The sequence below is a fragment of the Antedon bifida genome, chromosome 6, assembly GCF_963402885.1.
Source record: "Antedon bifida chromosome 6, ecAntBifi1.1, whole genome shotgun sequence".
In the NCBI taxonomy this organism is placed as follows: domain Eukaryota; kingdom Metazoa; phylum Echinodermata; class Crinoidea; order Comatulida; family Antedonidae; genus Antedon; species Antedon bifida.
In genome coordinates, this window is record NC_136231.1 from 27767892 (window position 1) to 27792242 (window position 24351).

The window sequence follows — 24351 nt, forward strand, 5'->3', positions numbered from 1 at the left end:
CATTTCTTTCATTATTGTAAGAAATACCAGTAATAAAATTACAAGCAAAGTTGCTGACTTTTTTCATATTTAATTCTATTCTCATTACCAGAAGAAGAACAGAACATACACAAGTATTATAGTGGGCTGTTAGGGCTCAAATAAGAGTGTTTGGTTCAAGTTTTAGCAATAGCACCAAATTTGGTTATTTTGCAAGATTTTGAACCAAAAAACCCATTATTATACAGTATATCAGATTTCCAATAATTTTATATAAAAACATGATTTTAATTCTTTGGAAAAGGCTTACAATAATGAGAGCTGTGCCTTACTGAGCATGTGTGGCTTTTCCAGAAGGTGTTTGGCAGCTTACTTAATGTACCAACAAGATGATCATGCAATACTATTGTGTGTGACTCTGATATGTGTGACTCTGATATTCCTTTTAGTTTTCCGATACCAGTTTTGTAGCGTTCCCAAATACTTTAACCATCGAGAAGATAAAGCAATATCTAGCCATCAATTGCACTTATTTCAGAGGAGAATCATAAGATTGGACTAGGAATAATGTTGGACCTGGAACTACCATTAAATAGACACTCATCATGAGCGGTGAGTGGCCAAGCGGTTAAGACAGTGGAACCGTAATACCTTGCCATATTAACATTGGCAAGGGTTCAAGCCTCACTCGCTCCATGGTTCTGGTGTTTGAATAAGTCTTCTCGGATAAGGACTATAAACCGTAGGTCCAGTGTACACATCTGCCTCATGTGCACTTTAAAGAACCTAGTACATCTTTCGAAATTATGTAGGGGGTGTACTAGTATACACACAGACACTGTCACACACATTATAACTCGTCAAGAGGGCCCCTTGATTGTCAGCCTACGATGTTTAGGGCCACCCTCTATAAATAAGGTGTAATAAAATAAATAAAAAATGGACAGCATCACTCAAAACTCAAATGTGTCTTGTAATGTATTTAATCACAGACTATTACATATCTATACATAATTTTCCATTAAACATCTTAAAGTTAATAATATTTTGTTGGTTTTAAAACTATACAAATGAAAAAACTTGTTGATAAATATTAATATGTAAACTTCTAAATAAAATGTAACCATAACTAATGCTAAAACTAGAATTATATATGAAAACAATATATTATGATGTTATGGGCTGCCTCCATCGTACACACATGTTTGTTGTACAAAGAATCATGTAGAATGCCAAAATGATTTGACAGAACTTTGTGTTCTAAATCTTCTTTCCTTCTGTTTTTATCCTTATATTTTATACCATTTTGTCTCATGTAATAATATTGTATTCTTTAAACTTTTGTTTTATCTCTTCAAATGGCTATTTTTATACCATTTTATCTGTTGCAATTTCTACAGAATCATAAGATTGTGTGGCCATCCAATCGTCTGACTTGACTAACGTTGTTCTAGTATTTTATCTCTTGCAATAACCGAATCTTCAAACTTGATCATAAATGTGGTTCCTTTATGCCAATGTGCTGTCACCTTGCATGGCTTTCAAAAATAAACAAATTATTATTTTAAGCTCTTGAAATGAATTGAAATAAGCTCTGTCAAACTTTATGTGACAAGAAAATGTGATGTGCCCATATATGGACATGATGATATCATATTACAACCATATTTGGGCACTTTTTTGTCACTGATTTGATAGTGTAGACAGAGCTTTACACTGTAGGGTATCAAAGTAAAAGGTAAAATAGTAACATGTTGTAAAATATTGTTGAAATAAAATAAATACAAAATAAATAAATAATTTAATAGAAAAATAACATTTGAGTTTAAGTATCCACAGATGATGAAACAATGTAACTAAATTAATCTCTAATTTTGTCTCATAAGGTAACACAATTTCAATACTGAAATTGAATCAATATTTCCTCTTGTTCTATTATACAAAGCTAGGTTAAAAACTTCCTGAGATAATTACATGCTTCATTTAAGTTAGTCACGAAATATTGAAATGGAATTTGGGACAAGTCATAGGGGACATCATTTCACATCCCCTTCATCATTGTAAAAACATCTTGAAAACAGTTCACAAAATATATGAATCTGACAAATTAGATTCAAAGAGGAACACCCACAGAATGCTATTTATTTAATACGATTATAATTAATAGTTCAGTAGGGTTCATAAGTTGTACCATTGGACAACAGTACATTGACTTAATATAACATTTACAATTAGTATTATTTCTAAAGCTCTGTCTACACTATCAAACTAGTTTGTGATGTGCCCAAATATTGTAGTGATATGCCCAAATATGATAGTGATATGACATCATGTCCATATATGGACACATCACATTTTGTTGTCACATAAAATGTGATCGTGTAGACAGAGCTTTATTATTTTGTCTTCTTAGTAATACTCAATGTTACATTTGATTATTACGTTTCTGAAACTTGTCCAAAATGAATTGTCAATTGTTTTATGCTTGGAAACAAAGCAGTAGCCTTTATTCCACATCCTCCCAAATGACCAATGAGAAATGATAAGAATCAGTAACATTGTACAAGCAGTGCCAATGTAGCAGTCTCATTTAATACTACCATCACTAGGGAACATTAAGTACATCAAAACAATCCGTTTTACATCGATTCATTACCAAGCAAAAACAACAATGATAGATTTTATTACCCTCACATGTTCTTTGTCTCGATCTGCAGTACCAACAGATTTTTTTTTTTTTTTTCTGTTATTCATATTTTAGATTATGAAATTTATTATGATTTTCTTCAATGCATTTCTTTTCTTTTTTATTTGTGTTAAGGCTCGCCCAACACAAGATGTTACAAACATCTTTCTGGGCTTTTGCCTTCATTTTCTGATATACTTTTATAATTCTGTACAATCCTGTTTCTTGTTTTCCTACTGTATGCATTCAGATTTTGTAAATAAATGTCTATTGAATTGAATTTGTTTAAATAAAATTTCACGTGAGCAATCTGAAAATGCTGTATAGACAGTTTAAAGTCTCAAATGGTTACATATGGTATGGTAGTGTCACACATACATGTCACAGCTGTATTTAGCTCTGCCCCACATAATTTTCACCTAATGCTTCAACAACCCCATAACAAGAAAAATATGAATATTAGATGGAAATCATCTCAAGAGAGGAAACAGGCCAGATGCTTAGGAATGAATACTGAATTGTAAGATAAACATTATTGTGTTTGTACTCATAGCTGTCCTGCTTAGACTGGTGCTTAGTTTATTGGAGAGGAAATAAGCCTAAAATATTCTAATTAGGAATTCATAGATGAACAATAATTAATAGCTGTCTTAATTGCTTAGATTGTACTTCTCAGTTCCAACAGGTATGATCCCATCCTACCTGTACTTTATAATACTTCCATAGCCAACGATGAAATTCTTGTATATTTTTTTTTGTATGGATTAATAAATGAATGAATGAATAAATAAATCTTGTTGGAATAGAGTTAAATTATTTTGGGATAAATTCTCAAGCTTTTGCAATTCAGCCAATAAATACTTGTTATACTTACAAAGTTTGATCCAGATAGTATTGCTTCTACTATGCCAGCAGTAAAAGAAGCACAATTTAGACTTCCTAAAAACAACAAGAAAAAATACTTGCTGAAACACCTTTCTTCTTATATGAAATTGAGAAAGGACATAAAATATTTCTTCAAAGTATTTCATATCTAAATTAGAATAGACTAACAAATAGAATGCACTATGTACTGCAAAGTGTGAAGATGATTAAGTAAAACATTCTTGATCACTTAAGCGTGGTACGCAATGTAGCGAAGTAACGTATCGATGCAAAGCACGGTGTTGCGTATTTACAATTGGGATCCGACGATGCAACAGTGCTGCAAACGTTGCTATGAGAAATCAAATCAGATGGATTTCACGACCACACTGCAATGCTAACAAACGCGCAACTAAGCAGGTGTGATTTCATGCAGGCGGGGCAAACACAATTATTGGAAGGGCATTTTGTATGTGGCGTTAAATTATAAAATGACATGCCTTTATCTTTTGGAACAGATATAAATCTATTTACAAGGGATTCTTTTTCAATGATGTAATCTGAAGTCTATAGTCAAGAAAAAAAAATATACAAAAACAATACAAAAACATTTACAGTATAGCACTTTCGGACTTATAAATGCACACCACCAAATAATTTTGTTTCTGCCATAAACAATGCTGCAAGGGTGCTTGTCATAAAGTGAGGGAATCCTTTTTTATCATTTAGTATTTGAAAATGCTAAAAGAATTACTTAGTATAAAGTACAATTATGTCAGAGTAAAGCATCAATTAAACTGATTACTGTTTATTGATACATCTAAATATGATGAATAATTTTTAAAATAAATACTTAAAGTAAAGTATTTTTAATAAATAAAAAGATACAAGTTCTTTCGTCATCATTTGCATGTTCTAGTTTATCTGCTTCTTTGCCAAATAAAGTCTGAAATAAAAAAATAAAAAAAACATTTTATTCATTATTAATAAAATAATTGAGTACATGCAGCAGAGGGAAATGAGGGAAATCACATCCAAACTTATAAGATTATTTTTAATTAGTCTCATTAGTCCCATAGTCTGATATGAATGTTGATATTCTAAAACTTCTTTGTTTAATAAAATGTATTTTTAATTTATGAACATGGAGGAGGTGAAACATTAAAAAAAAAATTAATCATAATTGTAAAATAAAAACCGTACTAACCTTCCATACATTTGATTTAATAAAAAGTAGAATCTGTAAAAGTTTGATTTCACGTTTGAGATTCCTTTCTCTAATAAACAACAATTCTAAAATGCGAACTCCAACATGCTGACCAAGTTCTGATAGCCTTAAACAAAATCAAAACAAACGTTTATAAATTTATGTGTCAATGTACTAATATGCTATAAATAGATGAAGAAACATAATATTTTATACCAATATAAAAGAAAGCTACAATCATTACAAAACTTGACCATATCAATTATAGAAATATTATATTCTGTCGGTCAGGGATGGTTGAATATAACATGCTTACTCCCTCTGACTGGAGTGAAACTTGTATTGAATATACCTTGAATATACCTTGAACCGTAGGACTTTGAGAACTTAGCTCATTTGTCCCTCCATTGTCATCAATGAGAACTCCTCAGTAACATATGGGCGAAACTTGAGATGGTGGTCAGACCATAACTTTGCAATGCCGGTTTTGAACTTGTTAATCATTGGTTCCGTCACAATATGGTTTGGTAGCGAGTTCCAATCATTTATAACTCTAACTGCATATGCTCTTTTTCTATTGTAATGTAGTAGCCTATCTATAGTATATTTATACATGGTTTTGCCAAAATGGATAGAGTTTACTTACTTGTTCTGTAATTCAGGAACAGAGCCAACACGATTTTGACAGTATTGTATCATCTCAGAAAACAGTAATGCAAATGAATTTATATTTATCTTGAATAAATCAGAAACAAAATGTGCTTTTAAAGCCATCATATAACAAAATTGTAATGATAAAAAAACATTGGCGAAAGATAAATCATCAGATGATACAATAATAAAATACACACAATTAATGCAAACTCTCTCTTCTTACTTACTTACAAATTTCAAAATCTAGGCTTATATGTAGTACACACCACAACAAACCATGAAGGCAACGCCGTGGCCATGCCCTTTCAGCAGGCGGCATTATTGTCGCCTAGCCAGGCTAGCAAGCCCTCTCTAGCTAGGCTAGGCCCTTCTCTCTGATATTCTCGGTTGTTGGCAGGCCTAGCTAGTTGGCTGTTTTCGTTATGTAATCAATAACAAATAAATTATATCTCACCTCTGCTTTACCCTTACTTAAAGGCCGTTCTACTGCACTTGGTTTATGTTTTCTATCTGTCATTTTAGCTGAAAACACTTCTCACAATTCAACAACATAAAAAAAAATTTCAATTCCATTCATGTCAAAGGTCAATATGATAGATATAATGGTATAGTCCATACAAGTCAAGGTGGCCGAAAACGGCACCTGATCCGATATTTAATATTCATAAATCATAGGAGGATGTGATACACATCTACATATTAAATTCATTTTAGCTGTCAATATCTAATTCATAAAACATTTTTTTAAGTATGGGCCTAGCCTATAACAGGGGTGGATCCAGGATCCTTTTAATAGTGGCCCAGACACTAAAGATATTTGAGCCACAGAGTACAGACATCTCCCACACGCAACGTAAAGACGTAAGCCGCAACGCAAGCGAATTGACCAATCGAAAGCCAGGCTTATTCCAACTTGATTGTAATTGGTTTGCGTTGCGGCTTAAGTTTCTATTGACTTATCCTTTGAGAACCAAGCTAACGTTGCGTCCTCACTTTACATTTTACTGAGATTATCTTGGTTTGTTGTTGATATGAAACAAAATATATAAGTTAAGACTCATTAGACCTCAGTTCCACCATGGTTGGGGCTGAGCTGAGAAATTGAAAAATAGAGCTGCTAGGTCCCCGGAAATGTAATACTTTATTTTAACAGCATAAACATAAACAATCATCATTGACAAAAGGTGATAAGATTTAGTTAATAGAAACTATTTGCACATATACATTGATATATGAAACGAAATTATAAGTCTACAGGCCCGCCCCTCTAAATCCGCGCTTGATTTGTTACAAAAGAGTAAAACAATGTTTAAATATTTATATTTTTTGAATAGTTTAAAAATAATGTACAGACTAACTGAAATAATTATCCCCTATTATAATAATAGTTTCTCCCAAAACTTTTTCTTCGTGTCTTTCGCGTTCGATGATCGCGCGAGGAGCATGCTGCAAAGAAGTACGTGTGTTGACAGCAGCAGGGGGTGAGGTGGCAATCATTCGACGTGTGAGAAGTAGGCATAGGCTTACCATTTCAGCCTCTTTAGTGTAAATACATCGGGCTTTGAGGTATTGAGGTAGGCCTTAATTGTTTTGTATTTAAAAGTACGGTAAGATGTGTCTTTCAACTTCAAAACTGGTATTGTGCACATACCAGTTTTCAAATCAAAAGACACAGATTATACCTAGGCCTAAACTGTTTCTAATTCTAGGCCTACTAGACCTAGTAGGGTCTAGTAGGCCTAGACCCTAGCCTCTATTTGTATTTCTATTTTGTTGATCTAGGTTTATCATGTTGATAAGCCTAGCCCCAGATGGTTTTAAGTTCTATAAAGCTGAGGCTTTCGATTTGCGCGAACAAATTCGCCTAGTGGAAACTCAGCTTTATTTAGGAATTCGAGGGAGGTGATTTAGTTAGGCGTTGTGGTACTTTTAACGTTTTCACTCATCAATTTATTAGTAATAAAATAATTATCTACTTCAGTTTGATAACATTTTATTGTCTGTGCCACTAATCGTCAATTTTATGACAACACTGTTAAATGATTTTATACGTGATGAAATTCAAGTTTGTATCAGCGTTATCGTGATGAAATCAGTTGAGAAAACACAGGACTAACCTTTGCAAAAGTTATTCTTACTTTTGTGCGTGCAAAACTTAGTTTGTACTGACATACTAAAAGCCCAATTAACGGTACTGTCACGATAAATATGGTCCGGGGCCAAAATCGGTCCGGTCGGACCAGTTTTGGCTCTAAAATTGTGGCCAAAAGCAATCCGCCACTGCCAAAATCGGTCCGGGCTTTTCTTCTGTCGATTTTAATTGAATTACTAGGCGCGGCCTATGATGCTGTTTTAAGTTGTTTATGGCTAGAAAAATATCCCATGATATATATTAGTAAGTTATCTTACTTGGAGCCAGTGGAGCACAGTGATATAAAATAGAAATAAGTCACTGTATTTTAATGTCTTTTCGTATTAAGCATATTTGAATATCTACCGGTAATATGGTACCATACATGTTCGACAATACAGTGTCACATATCTCTATTAAAAAAAAAACAATATTAAAAAAAAAAAAAAATATCCGTCGAGGTTCGAACCCCAACCGATAGCACTCAAAACTGAGCATTACCCGTTACGCCACCAAGTACATGACTGAAAAGCTGATAATAGTCTATTTATACGTGTATTACGTAATTGATCATTACGTAATAAATATCCTATTAAACTTGCTAAAACCAAAATGATCAGTTAGCCCATACATGTTCGACAATACAGTGTCACATATCTCTATTAAAAAAAAACAATATTAAAAAAAAAAAAAATATCCGTCGAGGTTCGAACCTCAGCCGATAGCACTCAAAACTGAGCATTACCCGTTACGCCACCAAGTACATGACTGAAAAGCTGATAATAGTCTATTTATACGTGTATTACGTAATTGATCATTACGTCATAAATATCCTATTAAACTTGCTAAAACCAAAATGATCAGTTAGCTCAGTCGTCTGAGCGTCGTGTTAACAACACGTACGTCGTGGGTTCGATTCCCACGCTGGTCGGTGGAATAGAGTTAAAGGCATGCGGCCACTGTGTTTGGGGTTCACAGAATTATACGTCCCCCTTTCCACCACACATCATGAGGCGACAACATCAATGCATCTGGTGATGTGCTGGAAACGACCCCAAAAGGCTGTGGCAGGGCCTTAGTGCTGAGGCAGGGAGAGCACATTTGACATCTTTTTTTTTATTTAATTTTTTTTTCAACCTGTATTCGATCTCGTAAATTTTATGTTTGTCGCCCTCAATTGTAAAATAAATTGAATTTACTGTATTTTTTTCATCGCAGGTGTACGAAACGGTTTGGTATGCAGTGCGTTGTTATGCAATGGTCAGGTGTAGTGGGAAAGAGGGTATTGTTAGTCATTCGCGGTCAACACGCCACACTCTTAAATTTTGATTTTGTTACTCAATGTTGCTACATTGGTAGCGAATAAGTCCGATTCATGCAAGATATTGTATTGTAATATGTTATGAATAAACGTTTATGGTAGTTGTTGTGTATGGCCGCACCGTCCCAGATTAAACAGATAGTTTGTCTCCGATGGTTTTTGTATGGGGTTAATGGAAAGTGAAATATAGAACATTTGCAAAGATGCTGTGTTTGGGGTTCACAGAATTATACGAAAAGAGTGACAATGTCTGTACTTTTATGTCTCTGAAATATCCGCATAGGTTCCAGTTGAATATGTATGTACATTGAGGCGGATTTTCAAAGACACGGTTTTGATTTAAAAAAACACTTCGGGTATTCTGAATTCGAGACTAACTATATTGCTGTCTGAAATTCAGAAAATCTGACTGCAGGTTGGAAGGCATGATCATCACTAAATGAGTTCTGACGTCACACCTTATGGAACAAAGGTCTTCCTGTTTTTTTATAGCAGAATTTTGCCAAATTTTGTATTTGACCATATTAAGGATATTCATGTTTTTTCGTCTTGATTTCCCCAACTTATGTACGAAAAGAAATATCGCTGGTCGGATTCACTAAACAAAAAAACCTATTCGTTGGCATTTCGGCTATTCGGCATTTGGGCGGTAAGCATCATTGGAATTACCGACCGAGTAAGCTTTGTAAAAAAATCATAAAATAAAGCAAGTGCTGAATATTACGTGATCATGAATTCTTTAAACGGTTGGGAGTTAAGCTTAGTAACAATTAGTGTTATCCTTGATTCCAAATTCCATTTCAAAACCCTTGATAAATACATCTATGAATGATGCACAGTTGGGGGTAAGCTAACTCGTCGGAGCTTGATCATTAGAACATTAAAGGTTGGGTATTGTCAGTGGCAGGATTGTTCGTATTTTTTTGAAGAAGAGTTTTCCTTACGAACAAAAAAGTTTGATTTGAATTGGATTCATTACTCATGATAAAATTGCAGCAAAACCCCCTTTTCGGGACAAGCTTAATTTCCAATCTGAAAGACGACTTTAATGTAGCACATGTTGACATTCCCAAGGTAAGCGTTTAAAGTCCAGAATGTAATCACAATCTCCATCGCTCAATGAGACCACCAATGCAAACATGTTCATCTTGTGTGTGATTGGCTTTAATGTTACACGCGTATGTGAAAGCAAGCTATTGTACCTCTGAAGGCAGAAGGCATTGCTTTGTACCGCCTTTAAGGTCAAGTGCCCGGGTTACCTATAAAATATAAGAGACTGATTATGTATTGTAATAGTTGGGTTCATAAACACACGTGAAACATGGCTGTATTTGTCTCATCGTTTGTACTGGCGAGTGAAGCCAAATCCCCACTCAATGAATTGTAGGTCCGACAGGTAGGTCCAGTCTACAAATTTAGGCTTACTTAATTACTTGTCGGGTATCAGGGTCTGTCAGGTAGGTCCAGTCTAAAAGTTAGGCTTACTTAATTTATTGTGTTATTTAGGCCTTATTCTACTGTACCATAAAATCATTTCATCAGCTCGGATGACAACCGAAGAAGTAAGCAGATGAATGCTCCTTGTGAATCACCAGTTCCTGTTTCAATACACCTGTACAGTCTACTCATTCGACAAACTTCCCCTTCTACTTATCGTAAGAATGAAAATGGTAGGATTAGTTGACATTTCCGGTACTTAAGTGTTCTGTATGCATTCATGTATCGTAAGACGATATTAACTTTCTATGCACTAGAAATTGTATAATAAACACTTTCTTTATAAAAAAAAAAATGAACAAGGAGGATACAACTCATGCAGGTGAGTCAGCAATTGTGCCGAGTAGACGTCGTCAGTTTGCCTTCTATTCGGTGGTCCAGTCTACACTAACATACATTATTTTTACCGTATACCTACAGTAATTCACGTTATAATATTTGTAATTTCGTGGTATCCATAGCCTTTCACTTTTCTACTTTTTTGTTTGACAAACTAACTAACTACGTACCTAACTAAGTAACTAACTAACTAACTAACTACGACTTTCTGTTATTTGTTGTATATTGTTAAGTGTATACTTTATTCTTATTAATTGTACTAAGTTATTAAAAGAAACAGTAGTAAGCATAGGCTAAAAAAAACTTTAAAAAAACTACGACTTTCTGTATTGGCGTGGACACAATAAGAACGCAAACAGTATATTATAGGAATACTAAGTTGTTGATGGATAATTAGGCCTACATCCAGGTATAGATATCATCGATGAAGTTTGCCAATATGTTTATACCTTGTTTATACGTATAGTACCTTTTACGTCTAACATTCAGCTGAAATGTTATTTATAATTTCAGCTGGACAGTTATACGAAAGTTGTTTGTTACATCAAATCGTGGAGTATTAAGTTAAAAGTCCTTGGTCTAAGTGTATACTCTTTGTTGGTTGTTTTTGTGTTTCGTACAGTACAATATTAATTTTGTTGTCTATACCTATTATCTGTAAACTAAAGTGATGACATATTGTACAATGCAGGAATTAGAGGGAAGATTTTTCTCAATCAGCGCCCTCTTTTGACTGTTTTCTTGTACAACTGTTGCTTGTGGTCCCCAAGCGAGAATGGCCACTTTCATTGATGATAAACCGCCGTCAGTTTAGTGTGCCCTCCTCGAATTGAACATTCCTTCGAATTCACTCCTGCAGGCTGCACCCGTCCGTCTGCCTTACTTTAAAAGCATGGATCGCTATTATACTTTCTAAATAGTTTGACTTTGGAATTAAGTTCAAGAAACACAGAGAGTGTTCAAAAGTAAGTACAACTTAATTAAGACGTGTGTCTCGTGGAGTTCTTAGAACATTCATAATGTTCGTTGTCTGACAGGTAGTAGGAAGTCTAGCTTTTTTTCAGTTGAATGAAGTTTCTGAATTTTACCATGATTTTCAACGATAAACGGTTGAATACAACATCTCTGACATATTGTAAAATTATATTTCTTTAGCTGATATAGGATTGAATAAGGCTTAAAATGCATGTGTTGAATTATTGTGTAGGGCCTGTAGCATTATTGAGAATCCCATTTATTCTTGATGATTATTGGTTTGTCTATGATAATGACGTGTTAAGTCGTATTACTATTTTGTATTGTCGTAAATATGACTTAACAGACGTAACATCATGACTTGAATTATTTACATGAAATAGATTTGTCGGAAATGTTCAATTATAAAATGCTTGTCCTTCGTCATGTGCAGATAGTTTATACTAATTAACTGAAACCATTTCAAGATACTCAAATCTAATTCCACGACTACCAACAAAATAGCCACCATTTTGGTTGGTTAAATAGACTGAATTTAATCCTAAATCTGTTATCACATGGTGGAAGGTTGTTAATTCCTCATCGAAATAAACTAGTAACCAAAAGGAGGTTTTTGTAATACCCAGGAGATTAAACCGTAGTCGGTAAAAAGCTGGACTAGTGACCGTAATATTACCGATGTTCACTAGCCAGAACGCAGCTGTCAATATTAATTTACTGCACCATACGGAAGATAACTTGACACTGCAAAACCAAGACCACTCATTTAATGGCAGATATTATGCCGTAGTAATACTACCGAAAACCAGTCGACTCATTTAATGGCAGATATTATGCCGTAGTAATACTGCCGAAAACCAGTCGACTCATTTAATGGCAGATATTATGCCGTAGTAATACTGCCGAAAACCAGTCGACTCATTTAATGGCAGATATTATGCCGTAGTAATACTGCCGAAAACCAGTCGACTCATTTAATGGCAGATATTATGCCGTAGTAATACTGCTGACAATCAACCACTCATTAATTTAATGGCAGATATTATGCCGTAATACTGTCGATATTATGTTTTCGTCGTCACATTTTATCTGGAATATTTTTGTTTTACACGAGTCATACGTTAAAAAAACCGTTAAAAATCACAACAATGCAATCAATTAAGATTAGAGGAGATTTCATTTGACATGATTTGACACATCCTTGAGTGAGATTACTTCACTCCAGTGGTCTCTGTTGTGGTCTTATCTAATAACACCGTGCTTTACTCAACATTAAACAAAATAGCAGTGGTACTATGTTGTTGGTATATCCGATTAAATATTATTGGTAGTAAAATGTCAAACATTCTTGTTTTGATTGAATGTTTGTTTAGTAGTAGTTTGTTCGTTGGTGGTGGTGATTTTATTTATATAAGCATGCTCTCTCGCCATTTATACTCGCCTATCAGTATCAGCAATGTCATTTATAATTGAATTTCGAATTTTCTGGTTGGTAAGTGAAATAATATTTTAATGATGCTTTTGTATGTGTATTCTTACGTAATGTAGATGTCAACTAGTATGATTGCGATTGTGTACAAAGATTAATATAAATACAACTTAGGTATGTCTTCTGTAAACTTATGTTTCTCTACTGTAGTACTATCTACTTTACATTAACCCGATCGAGTTGTGACTAATTTCCCGTGTTTCTCTACGACGAACTGAGTCTTACAGTTCATCACTATAGCTATCTATACTCTGATGTATGAATCAGAATGTGCTAGTAGATTATTGTATAGGAAATTCACATCATTAATCATCGGATCCGGCGACCGTGTGCCTAACCATGATTTACGTGGACGTACATAAAATCCGGATTGATTTTGTTAATTAAAAGTTACGTAATTTCAGTAGTATAAACTATTGAGAGCTGAGTAAAATGTGACGAGAGATCATATCCACAATACGTTAGAAAGGGACGATACAAAGAACAATGTAAAAATGAATTTACTTCATATTTAGGTGATCATTTAGAATAAAATGATCACCTATTGTTATTGTATAAAATCTTTATTATTATTTTTTTTTTTATTATTTTTTTTCTTTTTATTGTTTCTGTACACTATTTTGTGTAACAATTATCTAAAAAAGTTTAATGTCAATGATTACAAAAATTTCAGAATATCTTTCAAATAATACAACTTAATCCTAATAAGCTTTCCAGCGTGATCACTCATCCGTGACGACATTTATACGCCATTTTGCGAAATCACATTATCAATCATATCTCCATAATTCATTATCACATATTAATGAAATTCACTACATGTAAACTTCAGATCAAGGGTAAAAATATTAGCAAATAAAAACGCACGCGCACGTAGGTTCATGCGCGTGATATCGCGCGTTAAAAATTTAAAACGCTCAAAATTAAGTTTTGATCAATTTAGAGCATGAATTAGGCCATTTGCGTGTTTCAAAAAATTACTGCGCAAAAATGCGTTTTTGCGCGCGCGATACTTAAAAAGCGTAAAAAATATGAATTTTTTTTACAAATCTCATTCTACTCACCATCCTTAGTACATTCACCAAATTTGAGTCAGTTCCGACTTAAAATAACGCTATATGAGCACGTTAAAAATGACAAAATGCGCACATTTATTTTACAAAAGTTCTGAAAATGGTGAAAAATAGGTCTTTTTTAAAATGAAAATAATTCTTCAGAATGCAAGATGACCCCCGATTTTTTTAACTTATTCTGGAAGCCATTGAGTTGTAGATATGAATTCATGTACACATTTTACGTACAAAATGTTTTGACGTCATCAAATGGCCACTTGAATTTAAAAATTAGGATTTGTTATCTTTTTGTGTAGATTATCACATTCAACAGAGCGCATCTTGGTTATGTGTGCTCGAATTTCGCACAACTTTCAGTATGTGCTTGCTTAATTAATTATCTTTATCATGAGTTGACACTATCTTCATTTTAATGACGTCATCACGCGTAAAAACTTGAATAACGTAGGCCGTGTAATTTCACCTTCGCAGTAAATTTGAATATCTTACAGCTCTTCAGAATTGAAGGTTACCTTGATGATTATAATTTATTATGAAAGCTGATGAAATGTAGATATTAATTCATATAAAAATTAAGCCTATCGGATGTTGTAACGTTAACATATGGCCAGTTGAAGTGAAAAAGTAGTTTTTTCATATTTTTCGTCAAAGTTATACACAATTCAAAGAGCGCGCACAGCGCTTCTACGTGCCAAATTTTTTTCCAAATCTTATATTTTTTTGCTCAATTAATTATCTTTCGAAATTGTCATCTTAAAGTTTAGTTTGATAACGTCATCATGCCAAAAAATTAGAACATGTGTGTCCCGTAATTTCACCTATGCTACACTGTATATAGATATACAGTATATACTGTACATATTGTATATGGCATATAGGCACAACTCAGCACTATAAGCATATAATAGGATGGCATACATCAACATTTTCCGATCGTATGTTAACGTACGTGCATGTTTAAAAAAAAATTAATTTCAGTAAAATGATAAAAATGATCACCTATAATTCGTCAAAGTGACGAATTAAATTCTAGTTTTATTTTTTTATTACACCTTATTTATAGAGGGTGACCCTAAACAGCGTATGCTGACAATCAAGGAGCTCTCTTGATGAGTATGACAGTGGCTGTGTGTATAGTACACCGTGGTAACCCCTTACTCGTCTCGAAAGATGTACTATGTTCTTTAAAGTGCACATGAGCCAGATGAGTACACTGGACCTATATAGTCCTTTTCCGAGAAGATTCGTTCTACCACCAGAACCATGGAGCGAGTTAGGCTTGAACCCTTGCCGATGTTAATACTGTATATACCTTTGTCTTCCTTGTATGAAAAAGTTAACCATGGCCTCATCCTACGTTAAATCAAATGTTTACTTTTTTATTCCCAGTATTATTTGTGGTGTGCCTCATCTACTCAGCATCCACACACATGTCTTGTCGGATATCAAGCCTTATAGGCTTATTTTACATTAAATTAATATATTTGTGTGGGAGCGCAAACCACGGAAAGGTTGTGTAGTTGGTTACCGTATGATTCAGGATTTAAGACGCAACGCAAGGACGTACAGTACGCAACGCAAGTATATATATATGTGATTAGTCAAATTTCGCGTTGTTGCGTCAAAGTTAGAACCACATGCTATAGGCATACAGTAGGCCTACTCTCTTGTTTGTGTAGAGTCGCAGCTTTTTCCTTACGAGAGAAAGTAATCCCGTTTAGCGTCAAATCAGGGAAGACTGAAATTTCACTTTTGTCTGCGTCAAATCGAAGTTTTCCATTTAAGCCAAGCCTGCTGACAAAAAGCCACATCCAGTGACAAGTGCTGTATCTGTCTGAAATCAGCTGCATGTTAAGTAAGTTCATTCCAAGTGTCAGGCTTGCTGAGACTCCATTGCCCGCAAATTGATTCTTTATTGGAATGTCATTTTCATATGCGATATGACACGTGATTGATATGACAAAGGAAGCGAATATTTGTCGAGATGTTATCTCTGAAATATTTACTTTCTAAAGAGGATGCGATGGATTATAATATCATATATTTTACCTAAGGTGTCTGCCATTAACAATTATAGGTAATTGATTCCGTGATTTGGCGGATGAATACCGCTTGATTATGGTCGGCATATGTCAACCTAAAAACAATATAATTAATATCATCGTCAAATTATAGTTAATATTGATAATTTAAATATTGTAGCATCGAAGATTTAATAATAATAATAATAAAAACGTCTTTGATAAATAGAAGTTGGATTTCAAACTCTACCGTAGCCTAACTTAAAAGAAGAATTTTTTCGATAATAGGCCTATTACAGTTAAATTGATAAAATAATGTTAAGAAGACTTATCGAAGTTTGAATAATTTAAAAATTATTATTTTAATTGAATAATATTGTTTCATAAATTTATTATTTTTATCAAAGTTATAGACTTATCCTCTGTCTACACTATCAAACTTTATGCGCCAAAAATGGACATAGACCATATTTGGGCACACACAAACTAGTTTGACAGTGTAGACAGAGCTTTATAGGCCTACAAATCCTACATCTACAATAGACGTTGTAACCCAGATCGTGACCGCCGACGGAACGTAATACATGAATGTGGGCGTAACCAGAAACCTCGAAATCAAACCGCCATTCACTCCGTCGCCGTAAAGTTTATGCCCTCTCTTCCTCATGAGATTAGCTCTTTTTGTATCTGAATGATTCGTGAAAGGTTCCCTTAATATCTTTTATTCCTGATCACACGCCACTTTTATTATATCATTTTATATAGCGTTACGCATATTAACTTGATAGTCTTTCAACCTTTTATCTTTTAACCTTTATTTTCAAGGAATAATGAATGAGAGTCGCATTGGATTTTGGTAATAAAAATAACTAAAGCTTAATATGGACGGATTTCCGTTTTCCATTTTATATTTAATCTTCTTACTTTCTTTCTTTTTAGATTTTAGAAGACAACTTGTGACGGAACAAGCATTAAGTACGAGAAATCAAGTATAGCGACAGACAGACAGACGGCCGAGATTATAAGAGCACCGGGATATCAGCCTACTATCAATTGCTGCCCTTATTCCACTACAAGTATTTCCTCAATTGTTTGCAATACATTCGTTTTTCTAGACTCAGGGGAAAGATTGAAATTTTAAAAAGATACATCGAGAGCAATTGGAATCAAGTCTGGTACCGAATCTATTGGGAAAATTGTCTCATTTTACGTGTAGTGACCCCTTTCTCTTGAGTATGATGCTTAAGCGTAATTGAACCTTCAGCGGTGGTAGAAGTTTAACAACGCACGTAGTTTATTACGGATATAAACGTATTGTGCGCAGGATGTGATTGTGGAAAATGGTTACAATTTACAGTTTAAAATCGTTTAAAAAAAATACCAATTAAGTATTATGGTGTTTAGGAGCAATATTTGAAATATTTATATTTATTTTGGTACTTTGTTGTCTGAATTTGTTTTGAGTTGATTAACAGACGACATATTGTCGGTCGGCGGCCTCAGATTATAACAATGCACATTTTAAGGACCATCTTAATTTGGTTGTGTAGTTTAGTTCCAATGGTTCCAGCTGCACCGGAACTACAATATGATCACGATCATTATGGTAAGTACACAAGTATTTCCATATTTTGTATTAATACGATATGCCATCGTGTTGGTTAACACAATCTAACAAGCATTGGTTGACATACATCTTGTTGTCATCTACATATACATATAATAAAAAGCTCCATAATTTGCATAGCGTAATAAACCTTGTTAAGGCCAGTTTACACAGACGAGAGGTAACGGTAATATCAAGTGTATGTTATTCCATGGAGGAAAAATTCCTTATAACCATTTACACAAAACGCGGAGCGGACGGACGGTTTCCGCTCAGGATAGATACAGATTCTTCTACGTGGGACAAGCTACGCGGTTTTCCACTTTTATTCTGTTACCGCTCGTATGTATAAATTGGCCTTAACACGATAAGGTTTATGACCTTTAGTCGACATCAACATCTTTTACATATCTATCACCCACCATTCTATCATAAGCGTCGTCGTCGACATCGTCTTGGTCGCCATCGTTTAGCTCATTTTCACGGAATGGAAGACGGCGGTGCAGTTTTGTTAGATAATGGAACATACAAAATTGAACGGTACCGTGTGAATGTAGCTGACGCTGGACGACCAAACGATGTTATAATATCTACCATCTACCAATCGGACAACAATCATATCGCCGTCGACATCAGTTATCAATCGCCTTGACCATTCAATTCAAGCATCATCTGTGACGTCATTAACCATGGTCGGACATCATTTGACATCATCTCAATATCTTTATATACGATTGACATGTCGTCACTATAGGATACAGTACAGTAATCCATTAAATACGCTACGATTACCCTGTGCTTTGTTTTTTCTCTTTGCAGGGCCAATTTCTAAAACTATGGGACACACAGAGTATGAATTATACGAGACTGTTCTACCAGCTTTAGTAGATCACAAAGGGGAACATATTAGCTACGATATATTAAACAGCCGAAAACGAACTAGACGTAATGCTGTTCCAAACATAAATATACCTATAAAAACAGACAAAGTTTTATATTATAAATTTGCAGCTCAAGGGACAGATTTTCACCTTAATTTGACATTAAATGAGAAGTTATTTTCTCATAATTTTATAGTAGAATATCGAGGTAATTCGGGGCGAGTAGACACAGCTCACCGTGAGATAGATGACTGCCATTACCACGGCAGTGTCCTTGGCAACCATACGTCTTCTAAAGTCGCAATTAGCAACTGTAAGGGACTCGTAAGTATAACTTTTTTTCGTATTATTACGCATATTTACCAGTATTACTGAATATTCCAATTATATTAGGCCTTTATCTTCTACGTCAAGAGAATGATTTAATTTCTGTAATATTATGTAAGGTATCGTATTCGTTTATGTTCACTTCTTTAAAAAGAAATCACAGTTATCAGTTTCGTTGATACATTCATTTTATAAAATGATGTGTCTAACTAATCTCCCGGAACGATATGGGGCGCTTGAGTTGATTTGTTGATAATTGGACTTAGACTTTAGATATTAAATTAGGCTAGACACACCTTCCTCATTTCCTACAACATAACGAGCTGCAAGCTGATCCAATTTAGGCTACGCTCATATTTGAATTCCGCTTTAAGCGTGGTTCCCACTAGCGACGCAACGCAAGGACGTAACGCAACGCAAGTGAATTGACCAATCACAAGCGATGGCTTATTCGCTTGTGATTGCTAACTGTCTATAACTTCGCTTGTCATTGGTTAAAACGCTTGCGTTGCGTTTACGTCCTTGCGTTACGTTCTAGTGGGAACCAAGCTTTACGCAACGGAAAAAATACGATGCCGTCTTTCGTCCCGTGAAACGGAGCAATTGTAAAGATCCTCACACTTTACGTCGCCGCCATTCTAATTTTTTTTAAAGTTGACATTCGCAAAACGTAAAATAATCTTTACAAATTCAGTTTTCACTTAATTTATTTGTACGAGTACAAATGAACGTAAACATAATGTAGCCTACATGATTTCTTAAATAAATAAAATTAGGCCTATGTGTGTAGCAGACAAGTAGGCGAGTTAAAGACTTCTTCTGTGAATGATGTAAATAAAGTTAGCAATTGGTATTGTAGTTCTGGTCTTATAATTTCCTTTATCACCTTTCAATCGGACCGAAAGATTAAGAACACCGACAATTAAGATTCCGATCAATTTGCACAACATTCCGATTGAATTCATATCGTTGTAGCATGGAGGTTTAACTTTTTACCTCCATGGTTGTACTGACTGACAAATAAATTACCGCATACAATGACAATAACTATTATTATTATTAGTCACTTTAGAATCCAATATTTTGCACTGTCAGTATTATTACTGATTTTTTGGTGTCCGATGATGATAAAGGAAAATGAAGAACAAACCGCGTACATCACTACGCACCGATAATATGCGGTTATTGTTGTCGCCATTTTGGTTATAAATACTAATAAACTAAAATGATTTGTCTAGTCTTCCCTATATTGTTTACCGTCATATCTCCAATACAACAATTTATCTACAGTTTTTAGGACTACTTGGGCAGGGTAATTTTTGAGAATAGATTGCTACCGGAGCTGAATATCAGGATGTAATGAGGCGGTTAAACGCCTATTGATATGCTTGTTTTTGTAACTCACTTGAGTCTGTGTATTTATGTGATTAGGTGTGTTAATCGCTCCGACATGTTTCCTATGTCACAATGATTCAGTTCGCGTCGCTGCGTGTCATTACGTTTGCACGCTCGCGCGTTGCTAATCAAATACGATTATGAACTTTAAGCGACACTACACTACCACTTACTTTACCCCAACCCAACTTTGGTTATGAAAATAATATAGAACGCAGGATGGAGACGGATTCCAAACTTGTGGGGGCCGGGGTTTTAAACCTTAGAAATTGGTGAATATTTTATCAGTTTGAAATTTGAAGAGACCCGTCGCACACCCACTACTCCTGTTACGTGATTAAACTGTCTCTTCCTTTCTGAATTACCTACCACCTGCCCTGTCATTTTAATTATTCTAATTTGTGCACTTTTCCGTTCCATATTGATATAGGGTTTTTAAGTTTTCTCTGCAGTAAGTGGGCTCTTCACACAGAAAAATGTAGGTCTAAATAACTACTAGTTTCGTTAGTAAAATGATGACTGAATATATTATTTATGATATAATAATTTTCTGTAAATGTAGTGATTCGTGTTTATATAGGGGCCTATTTATAAAAGAAAAAAATATAGCTTCCCATGGCTTACTAAAAATAGTAATACTGTGGGCCACACTTGGGAGCCTAGCCAGGCTCCAATCCAAGGTACTTAGATATTGCAGTGACGGCAGGGCAGAAGTAGGTGGTCAAAGCATGCAGGTGTGTCTGACGATTTCGGCCGCCAGTTATGGAACGTCTAAATTAATGGAGCGCCACTGTTGTAATAATTGTAATTCAATTTTTCATCTTGTACATTGTCCATGAAATAATATAAAAATTGTCTGGATAGATAAACTGAATTAATAAGAAGTAGAATTGTATAAAGTTTGCGGTGCGGGTACAGTTCTTAAAAGAACAATTTAAAAAGTTAGTATGTATTTAATGTCTGTCTCAGAAAACAAAGAAATGGAAACTATTTAAAATGCTAATTAGGAATATACTACTGTACTGTACATATTAAAATCTAATACTTTTCATTTAAACTAAAGTCTAAAATAGCTGCAGTAAAAGTGTCCAGTGTGAGTAGTGAAAGGAAGGAAATAATTTCATTTCATAAGGTGATGGAGGTCTGAACTTAAGGCTCATGGTCAGTTAAGTACAGTACTGTACCAACATACCTATTTCTGATACACTTGTGGCCTTGATTATATGGGGGAAGTGATTCTCAAATAAGCAAGTCCAAGTACAAATTGCTGGCCTAGGTGAATCAAAGAATAGGTCATTTGTTATTGATCGTTACATGACCTAATAATTAGTTAAGATTAAATAGATCCAAACTAAGAACAGGTGTACAGATTGGGTGATCCTACTTAACAAATATTGGCTTCGGGCCACCGATTCTGCACCAAAGATTTAAGTTTAGGATACGTTGGAGGGCAAATTCCCCACTTCCCATCATTTCCTTTAACTTCCTCTACAGAACCCTTTACTCTACTTCTGCAGAAAATATGGAAATAGAATCTCAGAATAAGTTTGTACAATATTATGATTTTCTTTAATATTAAGTATTCTGACTTTAAATGAAAAAAACATTATAACCTGGAAATATTAAATTATTATTTTCCACAATTAATTAATTTGTCAATTAGCGGACACTCTCTGTGTCCAATGATTATAGTGTTGAATTCTTGATAACAAGGCAGAGTAGAAATGTTGATTTAAGTTTAGATTAAAATGTGTTTTAAGCGCAACTTGTTTGTCACTTCTCGATGTCAATGTTACATTTAGTATGTTAATGAATATTTCTGATTGGGATGTTCAACAAGTTATTTTTATACTTTACTACAGTTTGATAACTTTGCTGTTTTGGAATTAAAGTTTCTACTCAAACAAATTTGACCAAACTAGTTTAATAAAGGAATACTTTTTTTTTTCGGTTGAAAAAAACTATTTTTTGTATTGTCTGTTGAAGATAATTTAAATAATATTATACTATTAATAATAGTTTTAAAAACTTTGTTATTGTCAGTCCATGTACTTTTCTAATCTCTAAATAAATTGTATTTAGCTTCATAGTTTTATTCCGTAAGTAGAATTCAAAATTGTATTAAATTCTTCCTAATTTATTTTTACTTATTATATTTTGTAGCATGGACTAATTTACTTAGAAGGCGAGGAATTTATGATTGAACCATTACATCATCTAGTAGATGAGGTTACAGAAGGTCTGCCACATGCTGTCTACAGAAGATCTTCATCTAAGCCATCTCATAAAAGTTTTTGTGGCGTTAAAGGTAAGACAATTGTAGTAAAGCTACTGTAGCTTGGAGGCTAACATGCTAATTGGCAAGTAACTTGCTTGAAATTGACAAAAAAAATCACTTCATTGTCAATCACTTTGAAATATACTTTGTCTATTTGCATTATTGTAAATTGTCCACAAACAAATATGCAAATATTGTGAACTTCTAAATTATTAAATCTGTAGACGAACCTCCTCCCTATAAAAATCCTGGCTACGGCTATGCAAAAGTTATTCAGAGTAATCATTTATTTTTTGTGACATCCACCATTTTGAATAGTTGTAATTAATTCAGATATGAAATTCCCATGTGCATGTTTGAATTCCCAGGTACCTGTTTCAATTCCCATGTGCATGTTTGAATTCCCAGGTACCTGTTTCAATTCCCAGGTGCATGTTTGAATTCCCAGGTTCCTGTTTCAATTCCCAAGTGCATGTTTGAATTCCCAGGTACCTGTTTCAATCCCCAGGTGCATGTTTGAATTCCCAGGTACCTGTTTTCAATTCCCAGGTGCATGTTTCAATTCCCAGGTACCTGTTTCAATTCCCAGGTGCCTGTTTCTCAGATCATCACCAAGTTGAATGTATCACAGATGTGACATTTGCAGGTTTCTTTAAAAATTTGTATAAAAAATGTAAAAGAGTTTTACATTAATACATGAGGGACATTATGCAAATTATTTTCAGGTGGTCTGTTAAAATGATTGTATTATATATGTTAGTAGTTCAGAGAAGGATTTCTAACCAGCTTACTGGATAAACTGCATCAGAGCTTAATTTTATATTAGTTAGAGGTTAACATCTACTTGAAAATGTTTGATTATTTATTAGTTATTACTGAAAAAAATTGTTTTTTCCAAAACTACAGTTAAAATAAATCAAACATGTATAGGAACTCTATAACTCATTAAGTCTTGTGAAAAAAAAGTTGACCTGTACCATATGCAAATGAGGTTGGTTGTTTTGTTTAGCCTCAGATAATTGCACCTGTATTCCCAGTTTCAGTTTATAGTTGGGCATATAATACCGGTGGTATTGATGCCCAGTTCTGTCTGTGAATGTTACTTTATTTTCAACATGGACGGAAGTAAACGAAAGATGTTTATAGTCAGGTGTAATCATTTGGGAATCTCTTATTTCAGAATTGGTTTTACTATTGCTGTTTGGGTGGAAAATTATATATGGAATTTAGTATATCAATATGCTATCATGTTACAATAGAATAGATTACAGGCTATAGTACAGTATATAATATAAAAATGTATGAAAGTTTATGAGTTCAACTTTGACATTTCTGTGTAACAAGGTTTAGGTGTGCAATGAGAGAATAGGAATTATAGTTTAATTTTTGTTTTATTTAACTACCCAGCTAAAACTGTAAATGCTAAATTGACAGTAAACTTGCTTCTAAATTTGATTTCCTTTATCTATCTATTTATCTCATTCTTTACGATTTGTTTTTAACAAATTGGGGTCAGGGGTCCTTACTTAAATGATAGTAAAATTAGTCATAATTAGTCCCCTAGCTCCAGAAGTCCCTAGATGGGCGCAGAAGATTCAATCTAGTTTTTACAATTGTTGTTGTGACTC

The 24351-nt window shown here is 34.1% G+C and overlaps 3 protein-coding genes across 7 annotated transcripts in view; 1 reads left to right on the forward strand and 2 right to left on the reverse strand.

Moving 5' to 3' along the window:
• The window catches only part of LOC144844370 (fizzy-related protein homolog), a 108235-nt gene that overhangs the window by 73045 nt on the left and 10839 nt on the right, over positions 1-24351 (reverse strand). The window lies entirely within an intron of this gene.
• Positions 940-5968, reverse strand: LOC144844376 (trafficking protein particle complex subunit 5-like). 2 transcript variants are annotated; one of them, XM_078701263.1, is made up of 7 exons: positions 5845-5968; positions 5383-5471; positions 4737-4863; positions 4418-4475; positions 4030-4089; positions 3540-3604; positions 940-1517 (listed from the first exon to the last, which is right to left on the reverse strand). In XM_078701263.1, the coding sequence occupies exons 1-7, from the start codon at positions 5905-5907 to the stop codon at positions 1419-1421; spliced, it is 561 nt and encodes a 186-aa protein (XP_078557389.1). In that variant the 5' UTR covers positions 5908-5968; the 3' UTR covers positions 940-1418. The 2 variants fall into 2 exon arrangements, with proteins under 2 accessions (XP_078557389.1, XP_078557390.1); XM_078701264.1 differs by having other exon boundaries at positions 3540-3600; positions 4026-4089.
• Positions 11577-24351, forward strand: part of LOC144844361 (A disintegrin and metalloproteinase with thrombospondin motifs 6-like) — a 51538-nt gene continuing 38763 nt past the window's right edge. For 2 of the 4 annotated variants that reach the window (XM_078701234.1, XM_078701237.1), the window contains exons 1-4: positions 11577-11643; positions 17176-17842; positions 18662-19047; positions 22609-22753. In XM_078701234.1, the coding sequence (XP_078557360.1) occupies positions 17749-17842; positions 18662-19047; positions 22609-22753 (625 nt within the window). In that variant the 5' untranslated portion in view covers positions 11577-11643; positions 17176-17748. Of the gene's footprint in view, positions 11644-17158; positions 17843-18661; positions 19048-20906; positions 20924-22608; positions 22754-24351 lie in introns of those variants that run through there. The other 2 variants (XM_078701235.1, XM_078701238.1) reach the window with 2 other exon arrangements.

What these genes read in the sequence shown, in the direction of transcription:
- LOC144844376 (XM_078701263.1), bottom strand. Translation starts at nt 5,907, where the DNA reads ATGACAGATAGAAAACATAAACCAAGTGCAGTAGAACGGCCTTTAAGT. An exon ending in TAAGTAAGGGTAAAGCAGAG is followed by an intron (nt 5,472 to 5,844) that starts GTGAGATATAAT and finishes GATTTATTCAAG; the next exon opens with ATAAATATAAATTCATTTGC. An exon ending in GTTCCTGAATTACAGAACAA is followed by an intron (nt 4,864 to 5,382) that starts GTAAGTAAACTC and finishes ATTTTGTTTAAG; the next exon opens with GCTATCAGAACTTGGTCAGC.